Genomic DNA, 12,805 nt, shown 5'->3' with positions numbered 1-12,805 from the left:
TAAAACTAGGCAAGTATCTAGGTGAGTCGATGTACACTCTGGAAGACTTCTGTGTACCCCTGGTTGAGAACCACGGTCTTAAATGGTATCATAGTTGGCATTAACTGTCCTTTTGGGGAAAAGAGAAGTTAGTTGAGATGGGCTGGAGCTAGGATTGTCAACAGTCCGTTATTACAAGAGGATGACAAAGGCGCAGGGTTCCAGGAAATAGTAGCAGTAGCAGCCATGAGGGTGAAGCTCATTCTACTAGCTTCCATCTGTTCTCTCTTTTTTTCCCCAAATCTTTCTTTTAGGACCCACAGAGAGAAGGATAGATGGAATGACTCATTCCCCTCATTATTTTGTCTACCAATTAGGCCTAGTATCCGACGAACCAAAATTGGTTCATTAATTTCTGGTTCAACATTGTCTGCTTTTTCCCAAGTATGATTTCAGCATAATCCTTGAATTATATCGACATAATCTTTTTGTTTGGACTCCTCTAATCTTTCCGTCTGGTTCTCTTATGCCTGTTTATAACACTCGTTATCGAAACCAACTTGATTTTCTGTTACACTAACCTGCAGTAACAAATGTTAGCATGTTGTGAACTTTCCTATACTTTTTACAATTGAGTTTACAATTAGGATAAATGAGTAGGCCCAAGTATCAACACTCCTGTAAGGTCAGAAAATGGTATGTCCTAGCTCCTTTAGAACAGTCTGATGGTTGCAGGGATGTCACTTGAGGTGACCTGAGACCTAATTTGTCATGTACAGCCAGTCAAAACCCAGCTCCTTATGTGATTATTTAATATATAATTAATTAGTAACTTAAATTTTTATCACAATCACTAATTTCTAACAACTTAATCTTGCAGTGCTCTATTTTAAAACAACTTCGGCCTTTGTTCAGTGGTGTGTAGTCAATATATGTAAGGCATGCATTGCATGCCCCAGGACCAGCTTTGCCCTCAGAACAGCTCTATCCAGCCTCCCATCACATGGACAAAATGGCATCCTCCACACAACATGACCTCGCACGCAGCATATGTGTGAGGTCATGCTGTGTGGAGGATGCCATTTTGCATGCAGGTGTAGAATTGCATGCCTGACTAAATATGACACGGCAAGACACTGCCTTTGAATAAGGAGCTGGGACCTATGAATAAGGCGCTAGTACCATAACTAAGGAACTGTGAATAAGGACCCAACTTCAGCCTTGTCTGATGCCTATGTTTGAATTTAGTGCATTCTTGTGATCTGTGGTATTATGCATGATGTGGTATGCTCCATGGTAGCATATTGAACTCAAAGGCATAGGACAGGGAAGTGGTACACATGACAAATGAAGCACGAAGGCAGCTGGGTCCATCAGAGAATGAAGTGGCTATTCTGGCCTCCTATTCTGAAGGGAAAAGAGGATTGTTAAGAGGAAGGATGAATTCATGGCTAAGGAATTATATTGGTAGTCTGAGATCTGTGTTCAGTTCCTGGCTGTGACTCTAGTTTCCTGGGGTAAGTCACTTAACCTCCCTGTGTCTCAGTTTCCCATGTATAAAATGGAGATAAATCCCCCTCCCCTATCCTCTCTTTTTTCTGGAGGCATTTGCTTTCTTAGGCCAATGCTTCTGCACTGCACAGCTGGAGGAGCGTAGGGACTTGTGTCTGAAATCACAGAGGCACGTAACCATGATGCTGGAAGCTGAAGGCATTCGGTTCAGCATTATCCTGAGTCCAGAGCGCATTTTTGCAATTATTAAATAATTCTGAGAAGCATTTACACTATTAACTAAAGTGACAAGGCTCTGAATTGCTGATCAGTGACTGTAATCGTCAGTTTTCTATACAGAACCTCAACAATTCTGACCAGTGAAATCCTATCGACTTGACAGTCACAACTCTGATTATTTGTTTATGAATACAGCCAGCCAATCAAACAGATTGTTCTCCCACCCATTTTATACTGAAAATTTAACAGAAAAAATGTCATAAGAAACTTAATTTCCTCCACAAGTTTCTGCCTGCCTGCTTTTCTCGTTGCATTTGGCTTCTTAAATGGCTGTTAGATATATTTTTAAGACTTGACTTCTTACTGACATGCCAAGTTTGTACTTGATTTAGTTGTACAGTTATTTAATACATCTCACTTGTTTCATTGGCCCAAGCTGGGAATGGTACTAGTGGTACGATATATAGGACTACTTGTCCAGTTTCTGTGATTCTTCATCACCATGATATCTGAGCATTCCTAAACATGAATTAACTATGCACAGCACCCCGTCAGTACTATCCACATTTTACAGATGGAGGAACTGAGGCACAAAGGTGATAAGACTTCCCTAAAGTCACACAGGACATCTGTGGCAGAGCCAAGAATCAAGCTTCAAGTCCTGACTTCCAGTCCACTGCACTGAACGCTCTCGGTGAAATTCTGGTCCCATTGAAGTTAGTGGCAAAACTCTCATTTGCCTTCAGTAGTGCTACACCAGGATTTCCCCCTGTTTTTTTTTTTTTTTTTGTGTGTGTGTCTCTGAGACTTGTCTACACTGCGGTAGCGTTTGGAAATTTCTCTCCGAACACCTCTGGTGGTAATACGTTGTCACTGAGTCTTTTGGCCAGCAGTTTTAGTGGTTATTTACTGTATCAAGCATTGTGAATCCCTAACCAATAATAATTTTGAAAACAAAGTTACTTTGGACTTGGGAAAGAATAGTGTCAAGACAAATAATAATCTAGTCTAATAGAATGGGTTTTTCAGTAGGAGTTATAAGTTTTCCTTTAGTGTAAGGCCATTATTACAATTTACCAAAAATATAGAATTTGTGTAGATAATGACAGTGAATTGTCCTGAATAGAATTACATATTTTGTAACATTAAAATATTCAACATGTATGAAATATATGTACTCTGCTTTGAAAATATAAAGCCCTACATAAGTGCTAACTACTATTGTTAATATTTCTTATTGTATCCAATAACCTCTTGGTCAGGGGATCTTAATAGTTGATGCCAGAAAACCTGTAATCTTTTATTATTTTATTATTTAATTACATTTGGATACAGTTCTCTTTCTATAAGATTTTATAATTCAGGTTAATGTTTGTTGAAAAGAATGTACACTGTCAAATACATTTAGGTATGGGGCCATGCATTGAGCAAGGAGGATACAATAAAATATTGAAAAGCTTCTTATTAAGTCACCAGGGGGTTATTTTGTGCACTAAATGAGGCAGAAGGCCAGTGGAAAAATAGTATGTGACCATGTAGTTAAAGACCATATCATAATGAATAGGGGTCCAAATTAAGAGTGTGCAGGCAGCCTCTCTTAATTCTGGCATGTCTTACTCTGAGTGCTTGACTTTGCAACCGTAGCACTCATTTTTCTTTTTCTTTTAGTGGTTTTTTTTGGATGCAGTTTTTAAATAGTAACAATTGAAAAGACCAAACATTTTAAATAGTGCTCTTTGTTATCTGAAACTCTTACAGCAAATCTGTAATGTGTTTTCGGAAGTTAATTTGCATATGGACTAGGTTATTTAAAGCAGCAGTCTTCCTGGAGCTGCCTGCTGTGTCTATTGCCTATGACAATTTCTCCTGCTCTCTGTCAGCAGTGGTCTTTTTAGAGTAATTGCTTGGAGTAGCCATGACTTTCCACAGAAATTCTCAGTTTCTTGTTTATACTGCTCTGTTGCAGGAAAAGACATGGAAGGAAACAGTCTGTCAGTGCTGAAGGATGAGACTCCACAGACTCCAATCTCCATTAGTAAGGTATTGTGGGGATTGTTCTTAGTCTCATTTGCATCTCTTCGCAGTGTGGGTTATTAATCAGTTGTTCCATTTTTAAACTCCTCCAGAGAGCATCTTTGGCAGTACATACAGTAATGCTGTGTGCAGGTGTGTGCGTCTGATATGAAAGAGAGCATACTTAGAAGGATACAGATGAATCAATGCCTTCTTGTATGTCTGTACAGCACCTAGCCCAATAGGGCCATGATTGTTTGGGGTCTTGGAGGGGCAAAGGGGCTACTATAATGTAGATATTAATAATGATCACTATAAGGTTGCTATTTAAGAGGCATCCCCTGAAACCGTGTTTCTGGTCAGGGAGGAGAGCCTAAAACTTTTATCACGTTGTACAGCATCCACCACAATGGAACCTCTGGGCATTAGTACAGTACAAATAATTAATAAGAGCCAAAATCCCAGATCAAAACATTGCATCTGTATAATAAGCGAAGCTGAAAACCTGGATCTGAACACTCCTGAATTTAGAGTTCAAAATCAGGATCCAAACCTAAAAAATCCTGCCTGTCAGGATTGACTCAATGTAGCTATGGGATCAACCTGTGAACCTGGATCTGGATTTGAAATTTGAACATGGAATTTTTGTTTGGGCAGTCTCTACTTAATTTGCAGAGCTAGACGTAGAAACAGAAGCCTCTTAATAATTTTAACTTAATATAGTCAGAAATGAAGCTATAAAATGTTTTTCATCTGAAATTGAAATGCAGCACGAAGGAAACAGCTGGAGGTTGAAGTGATTTCTTATGATACAGAGCACATTTTCATGTACCTTTATATGCATTTGGCTTGTCCAGGCCTTATGACTCCCTTCTAAGTGTGGGTAGAAGATTGTAAACACTTCCACAGTGGAATCCTGATCAAGAAGCAGTAGGGAAAGATGCTGTTCTGGAAAAGCACTGGGGACAGTAACCTTTCTTAGTACAAAATGGCTTTGTGTGCATGTATATAGGCTATTGCTGTACCTAGACAAGCTGAGATCCAGTCCAACATCTGCTTTTCAGCTGAGTTCCTAATTTGAACCCAGGCTCCCAGATAGCTTGACAGTGCCAGAAAGAGGTCGAGTGATTTGTCCACAATCACCTGATAGCTATGATCTGCACGCTCTTTAATCTCAGTCATCTTGGAGACTCAACTAGACTCTGATATTAAACCCATGATTTAGAAAAAAGAAAAGGAGTACTTGTGGCACCTTAGAGACTAACCAATTTATTTGAGCATAAGCTTTCATGATGCATCCGATGAAGTGAGCTGTAGCTCACGAAAGCTTATGCTCAAATAAATTGGTTAGTCGCTAAGGTGCCACAAGTACTCCTTTTCTTTTTGCGAATACAGACTAACATGGCTGTTACTCTGAAACCTATGACTTAGAAAAGTGACGGGGAGGCTTAGCTTATTTTTGTCCATGTTTAGGCCACTCACGCTAGTCAAGGGACTGGCCTACAAATAATGGGCAACAGGATGGTATGTAAATCAGAATTTGATTTCTCAGTTACATTCTTGTGCTTTTCCCCCCATTGAAATGCATTTATTGATGTTTCAGGGATTTGAATATTGCCCTGCTGTATGTTTCCAGGTTGAGTGCTTGTTTTCTGACTTATGTGTCTAGATAAGGGGTGAAGGCTGCAGAGCACTCAGACACCCAGAAGGGCTTTCACTGCTCATCAGGCAGGCTTTTGATTGGTTATTCTTTCCTATACGCTGTTAGGGGCATTTATCACCTAATAATTAGAGATGAGGCAAAAGAAAACCTTATCCAGCCCATTCCTGCAGCTTTGGAGGCTGAGATGACATGGAACCTAGGTCAGACCCAGGCCTGGTTCTCCTTTTGCCAAACCAAGGCCCTGATCCTGCATTGGGAGGTAGGCAGGTGAATTCCTTCACCAACACAGAGAGAGCTCCTTTGACATGCATCCGGGCCCCTATAACTTAGATGTTGAGGGTTTCTGAAAATCAAAACCTGGCTGCCTCAGCTCATCCCCAGTATTGGAAATTGGTGATTGAACATGCTAGACCTGGAAAGATGTCGTTAGTTTCCTGTTTCATTTCCTACCTAAATGATGTAAGCAGACTGACTGCCCATTACTAAGAGAGACAGGGTGGATGAGGTAATATCTTTTATTAGATCAACTTTTGTTGATGAGAGAGAGACTTTTGAGTTTACACAGAGCTTTTCTTCAGGTTTGGGAAATGTACTCAGAGTGTCACAGCTAAATACAAGTTGGGACAGATTGATTAACATAACTAGTTAACACACATTTCAAGGGACCATTAAAGGTGAAGTGGTCTGTTAACGTTCCTCTAGACAGAGAGGGGAAAGGCAGCTGGGGGTCGTGGGAGTGGGTTATAGATTAGATTTATTGCTTATTACAACAATCTCTCTATTCAGTTCATGATTTTTTGTGTCTAGCAAAGTTATGAATTTTAGCTCCCCGGCTTGTCTTTTTTGAAATTGTTGGTCAAGTTTCCTTTGAGGATGAGGACTGACAGGTCAGATACAGAGCGATCGCTTTGTGAAAAGTGTTCACCCACTGGTGATATGGTGTCTTTTTATCATTTTCCTGTGTGAATTCAACACTGCATCCGTGTCCATTATTAAGATGTTTGTGTTGCGTTGTTTAGAAACTGTGTCAAATGAATTGTGGCTCTTAATTGTCAGAGTGTCTAGAGCTGGGAATGGGCATCTTTTTTTAGTATTTAAATTTAAAATAGTGCTTCCACCTTTGGTGAGTCAAAAAAAGCTTATTTAATTAGATCCTATTTGGATCAGCAATAAATAGAGAAGAAAACACTTTTTTTAGAACCCAAATTGTAATTTTCATGGAGTTACAGTGACTATACTAGATAAACACAAATAATGGGGAGTTGTGATGGGAGTAGAGAGACAGACAATTAGACAAACGTATCCCTTGGTCAACCCTATTGGTCAGAGGTGGCACACCTAACCAGGTTTGTAGATGTGAGGTGTGTTGATATTTTCTGACCATTGCCATTATGATAAAATACACACCTGAAGTGTCGGTCCTCATCAGCCATTCAGATCAGGTATGTTGGCAACAAGAAGAAAGCCAAGGAATGTGTGGGCCCCTTACTGAATGAGGGAGGCAACCTAGTGACAGAGGATGTGGAAAAAGCTAATGTACTCAATGCTTTTTTTGCCTCTGTTTTCACTAACAAGGTCAGCTCCCAGACTGCTGCGCTGGGCATCACAAAATGCGGAAGAGATGGCCAGCCCTCTGTGGAGATAGAGGCGGTTAGGGACTATTTAGAAAAGCTGGACGTGCACAAGTCCATGGGGCCGGACGAGTTGCATCCGAGAGTGCTGAAGGAATTGGCGGCTGTGATTGCAGAGCCACTGGCCATTATCTTTGAAAACTCGTGGCGAACCGGGGAAGTCCCGGATGACTGGAAAAAGGCTAATGTAGTGCCAATCTTTAAAAAAGGGAAGAAGGAAGATCCTGGGAACTACAGGCCAGTCAGCCTCACCTCAGTCCCTGGAAAAATCATGGAGCAGGTCCTCAAAGAATCAATCCTGAAGCACTTGCATGAGAGGAAAGTGATCAGGAACAGCCAGCATGGATTCACCAAGGGAAGGTCATGCCTGACTAATCTAATCGCCTTTTATGATGAGATTACTGGTTCTGTGGATGAAGGGAAAGCAGTGGATGTATTGTTTCTTGACTTTAGCAAAGCTTTTGACACGGTCTCCCATAGTATTCTTGTCAGCAAGTTAAGGAAGTATGGGCTGGATGAATGCACTATAAGGTGGGTAGAAAGCTGGCTAAATTGTCGGGCTCAACGGGTAGTGATCAATGGCTCCATGTCTAGTTGGCAGCCGGTATCAAGTGGAGTGCCCCAAGGGTCGGTCCTGGGGCCGGTTTTATTCAATATCTTCATAAATGATCTGGAGGATGGTGTGGATTGCACTCTCAGCAAATTTGCGGATGATACTAAACTGGGAGGAGTGGTAGATACGCTGGAGGGGAGGGATAGGATACAGAAGGACCTAGACCAATTGGAAGATTGGGCCAAAAGGAATCTGATGAGGTTCAATAAGGATAAGTGCAGGGTCCTGCACTTAGGATGGAAGAACCCAATGCACAGCTACAGACTAGGGACCGAATGGCTAGGCAGCAGTTCTGCAGAAAAGGACCTAGGGGTGACAGTGGACGAGAAGCTGGATATGAGTCAGCAGTGTGCCCTTGTTGCCAAGAAGGCCAATGGCATTTTGGGATGTATAAGTAGGGGCATAGCGAGCAGATCGAGGGACGTGATCGTTCCCCTCTATTCGACATTGGTGAGGCCTCATCTGGAGTACTGTGTGCAGTTTTGGGCCCCACACTTCAAGAAGGATGTGGATAAATTGGAGAGAGTCCAGCGAAGGGCAACAAAAATGATTAGGGGTCTGGAACACATGAGTTATGAGGAGAGGCTGAGGGAGCTGGGATTGTTTAGCCTGCAGAAGAGAAGAATGAGGGGGGATTTGATAGCTGCTTTCAACTACCTGAAAGGGGGTTCCAAAGAGGATGGCTCTAGACTGTTCTCAATGGTAGCAGATGACAGAACGAGGAGTAATGGTCTCAAGTTGCAGTGGGGGAGGTTTAGATTGGATATTAGGAAAAACTTTTTCACTAAGAGGGTGGTGAAACACTGGAATGCGTTACCTAGGGAGGTGGTAGAATCTCCTTCCTTAGAGGTTTTTAAGGTCAGGCTTGACAAAGCCCTGGCTGGGATGATTTAACTGGGAATTGGTCCTGCTTCGAGCAGGGGGTTGGACTAGATGACCTTCTGGGGTCCCTTCCAACCCTGATATTCTATGATTCTATGATCCCTTCCTCCGCTCTTCCCAAGGGCTGAATGCATGAACAGGATGTCTGGGGAAGTTTAGGAGGTTAAAACCCTGTTCAAAGCAGTTTACGACAAGTCTTGAGATCCTCTCACAGTGGGTCTCAAACAATAGCTCTTAGCAGCAGCCCACCAGCCTGTTTGTACAAAGGTTGCCTGCCAGAGAATTAATGACTGGCATCCACATTGGTGCAGCTGCTCGCCTGCCTTTCTGGATAAAAGAGAAGGGTTGGATGTGGTGTAGAAAGGGGCTGTTGCTGTATACCAGCATTGGGATTATGCCAGAGCACACCCCAGCTGTGGCATGGGAGCTCAAGAAAGGAGCCTGTTAATTCCTTTTATTTAAAGTGAATTCCCTGCTGGTGAAAATTGCCAGCCTGACAACATTGTAGGCAGGCCAGTGGAACGGGTACTGTGGCAAGCAAGCTTCTCCACCTGCCCCACAATTGTGCCTCTGGGCTGTTGCAAAAATGCATTCTCTAGGACTTAGATTCCATCTCCAATCCTTGGCCTCTCTGAGTTGGCCAGCTAGTTAGCGCAATTCTGATTTGGACACCTGTCTGTTTGGAACTGCCCTGAGACCACGTTAACATAGGCTGTGATCAGCAGTCAGATGGTCATACTTTTCAGCCACTGCTGTTCTGGGCTTGCTTTGTTCCTATGACTTTAATTTAGACATGAAAGGCTGTGTCTCATTACCAACCCACTAAGTCCCCTACTTCTCTGTCACAACGCTTCTCAAAGGGAATTCAGAGTCAAGGATGAAACCGGTTGTGAAGAACTAGAGTAATTTAAAGCAGTCATCCCACCCTACCTCATTTCTGGCAGTGCAGGAGAGGGAGCATTATTAAGCTCTCTCCTAGGAAAAACCTTAGTATTGGTCAGAGAATATGAGGCTGTGAATTCCTGGGTTTTATTTTGCACCAGCAGGCTTAACTGGCTTTATTACAAATGTGTGCATCTCCAGCTTAGTTACTGTGACATAAGTACTTTTCCAAAGCTTGTTGACCTTTTTACTGGCTCCTGCAAAGGAGAAGAAAGGTGGCTTTGTGGTTAGGGCACTTGACTGGGTCTTGGGAGGCCTGGCTTTGGTTCCCAACTCTGCCACAGATGGCCTGTGTGACCTCAAGTGGGTTACTTGGGCTCTCTGTCTCAGTTCCTCATCTGTAAAATGGAGGTTGCGCTACATTTCTCCCACTTGTTTTCCTGTCTGTTTAGATAGTGAGCTGTTTGGAGGAGGAACTGCTTCTTTCCAGGTGTTTGTACAATGTTCAGCACAATGGGGCCCTGGTCTTAGCTGGGGCTTCTATGCTCTATTATAAACAATAAGAGCAGGAAAAGCAAGAGGTACCACTTTCTTTTTACATAATATCTTCTTCCTCTTAATTCTAATTATTCGAAACATTTTTAACATATTTCCCATCTTCACCTAGGGCCTTTTAGCTTTGCTGTCCACTGGCAATTAGGATTGCCAATTTTGGTTGGACATATTCCTGGAGGTTTCATCAAGTGACATAATCTTTAATTCCAGGAGACTCCAGGACAGTCCTGGACCATCGCAATCCTACTGGCAATGCTCATGACTGGCAGTGACAGTACTGCGAAACCACCGCCAAGCTTCAACTTTCTCTAAATGCAAACTTTCATACTTGGGCCTAACATCAGACTCTGATCTCTCATTATTTTCTTCATCATCAAGCTCTGTTATTGTGCTTTAATGTCGGTACCAAGGTGATATGTGCCTTAGCAAAGTGATTAATCTCTTTCCTGTCTTCCAGCTGCTTTGATCACAGGGTTACTATTACTTAGTGCCCAGAAATCTGTTGAGATCCCATGATTTGCTTGCAAAGACCTAAAATGTTGCTCATTCTAAGGGATTAACCATAAAATCTTGAAGTTGGATTTCAGTGCTAGTTTCTTGTTCCTGTTAAGTCACCACATGAGTGTCATAATTACAGCTACAATTAATACAGGACATGAGTTCAGATGTCACATGTACCATGATGTATTAAAGGGGCTAGCAGCAACGCTAGAAAGCTTAGTTCCTCAGGAGTGAGGGTTTTTTGTATGTTTAGAGTTTGTTATGTATTGGTTTCATTGCTTGATTTGTATTCAGAAAGATGAGTTGAAACTTTTGCTAGAAGCCTCCTCCATTGGCTTTATTTTAATTACAACGCAATTACCAATAGAGTGTGTTATGATATATCAGTTTGGCTTTAATAGAGCCTCTACAAATCCCACATTGTCTTAAACCAGCCTTTTGAGTTCCAAGTGGCAGTGTGCCTTTAACCTTTCTGAGTTAATTAAAGCCACGTTTATGCTTAAAAGTGTTATAAAAGATCAGTCACAAGTCTGGCAACTTACAAAGTTTTTGCCGCTTACCCAGTGAACCAAGAAATCAAGACCAGACTCAGCTGGCAGAAAGATCTGATAGATGCGGGATCCGGGAACAAAACGTTCTTTGTGCTCACTGAGCATCGTTTAAAAGAGAAGAGTCCAAGCATTCCAAACATTGCTCTTGCCAGGACACAGTTCTTGTTGACATTTTATTGCAATAGTTCACATGCAAAAGTGGGCAGAATGTGTGCACAATTTGATATGTACTATATAATATAGCTTCCACCGTCAAGATTTGAGTATATTCTCTCCTGCTGTTCTTTCATCAGCATTTTGCCACAGAAGGTGACAGTGAGTCAATCCAGTTACACGAGCAATTTAGGAAGCCAGCTCCCATTGGAGGAGGCACGGTGATGCGAGTCATTGTGGGCTCTCACTTACCTGGACAAGATAAATCAGGTGTGAAGTCTCAAGGGCTGAAAGCTGAATAAAACACGACAAAACATGGGAAGAAACCCTTGAGTTTTATTCCTCCCCAGCATCCACGTGCTTTACTCATGCATATGAAATTTCCGTGTCCAGGAGAGGGAAATAACTTACTCCTTCAGATTCCACCTGGTACAGTGTGTGACATTTTAATGCAACATGCACATTGTAACTGTTACATTAACAGTCATCCAGGAGTGCTTTTTCATTTGAACTAATTAGAATACAATGCCCCTCCATTTGTACATTAGTAGTCCTTATTTGTGTTTCAGCGGTGCCATGGGGCACCGCTCTCTTTGTGCTAGATACTGTACAAACACAGAGGAACAGACAGTTCCTACTTCAGAGATGTTCCAGTCTCGGTGGGCAAGGCAGAGGCAGTGTAAGGGAAAGGGGGTATAACACATAAGCAGAGTGAGTAATGAGAACATCATGTTAATGCCACAATTTAAAAAAAAAAAAATTTAGGGGTGGGGTTGAATGGAAAAGGGAGTCGCTAAATAAAAAAACAAGGTATGGGATGATATTTGAAATAAGGGGGAAAGGAGAGGAGGGGGAGGTGTGGAATAAGGCTGAGCTGAGAATGTGAGGGAGAGGATTGGAGTGAACAGCCAATCAGCACAAGGCAGAGAATGGCACACTCTGGTGCCATCAGTGTCCATCAGTCCATGCTTAAATTGGTCCTGCAGCTCCTCTGCCAGTTTCAGTCTCAGTACAGCATCTTTCTCATGGAGTGAATGATGACTGCTGCCGAATTGAATAATAAATAGCATGTGGGGCGATTAAGACTCGGGCAAGAAAGGAGACTGGTTTTCAGATGAGATTTGAAAAGAGGTGAGTTAAGGTGGAACGATGCAAGAAGGACTCTAGATGGTAGACGTTGTAGGGGAGAAAACATTTATACTAAGAGTGGTGAGACTGAGTTAGAGGGCAGAGACTGAGCTGGTGGTAGGCAAGGAGAGGGACCAAGAAGAAGGAAGAGACTGTGCCCGTGAGGTGGGCTGGCGCAAGTTTATGGAAGATTCGGAAAGCAAGCAAAGCCATTTTTAAGTGGCTCCTGAAATAAATGGAGAGCCAGTGGAGGTTTTTGAGGTGGAGTTCTGTGTTAAGTGCTTTTCTGTTCCTCTGGGAAGGTGAGCTGCTTGATTCTGCACATATGGAGGGGTAGTCTGCTTGTACTCTGGCAAGCCATTGGGGAGGGGATTGTAGTAGTCAGAAGGGAGCTGAAGACCTGGAGGAAGATTTTTGGTAGTGTTGAATGCAGGGGAAGTTGCAGGAATAGTAGTAAGGAGGTTGTCAGAATGGGAAGAAAAGGGATGGGTGGAGGAGAAGAATCAGGGTGGCTTGTGGGTTA

General features: G+C 42.4%; 1 protein-coding gene across 7 annotated transcripts in view; it reads left to right on the top strand.

The window, feature by feature from the left end:
- Positions 1-12,805, top strand: part of OSBPL5 (oxysterol binding protein like 5) — a 221,067-nt gene that overhangs the window by 133,385 nt on the left and 74,877 nt on the right. For 6 of the 7 annotated variants that reach the window (XM_073347294.1, XM_073347295.1, XM_073347291.1 and 3 more), the window contains one exon: positions 3,677-3,750. The exons of the other annotated variant lie outside the window; for it this stretch is intronic. In XM_073347294.1, the coding sequence (XP_073203395.1) occupies positions 3,677-3,750 (74 nt within the window). The remainder of the gene's footprint in view (positions 1-3,676; positions 3,751-12,805) is intronic. 7 annotated transcript variants of the gene reach the window in all.

This window comes from Lepidochelys kempii, chromosome 6, assembly GCF_965140265.1.
Source record: "Lepidochelys kempii isolate rLepKem1 chromosome 6, rLepKem1.hap2, whole genome shotgun sequence".
Lineage (NCBI taxonomy): Eukaryota > Metazoa > Chordata > Testudines > Cheloniidae > Lepidochelys > Lepidochelys kempii.
The sequence above is the reverse complement of the archived record's forward strand: the minus strand, read 5'-3'. Positions and strand labels throughout refer to the sequence as shown.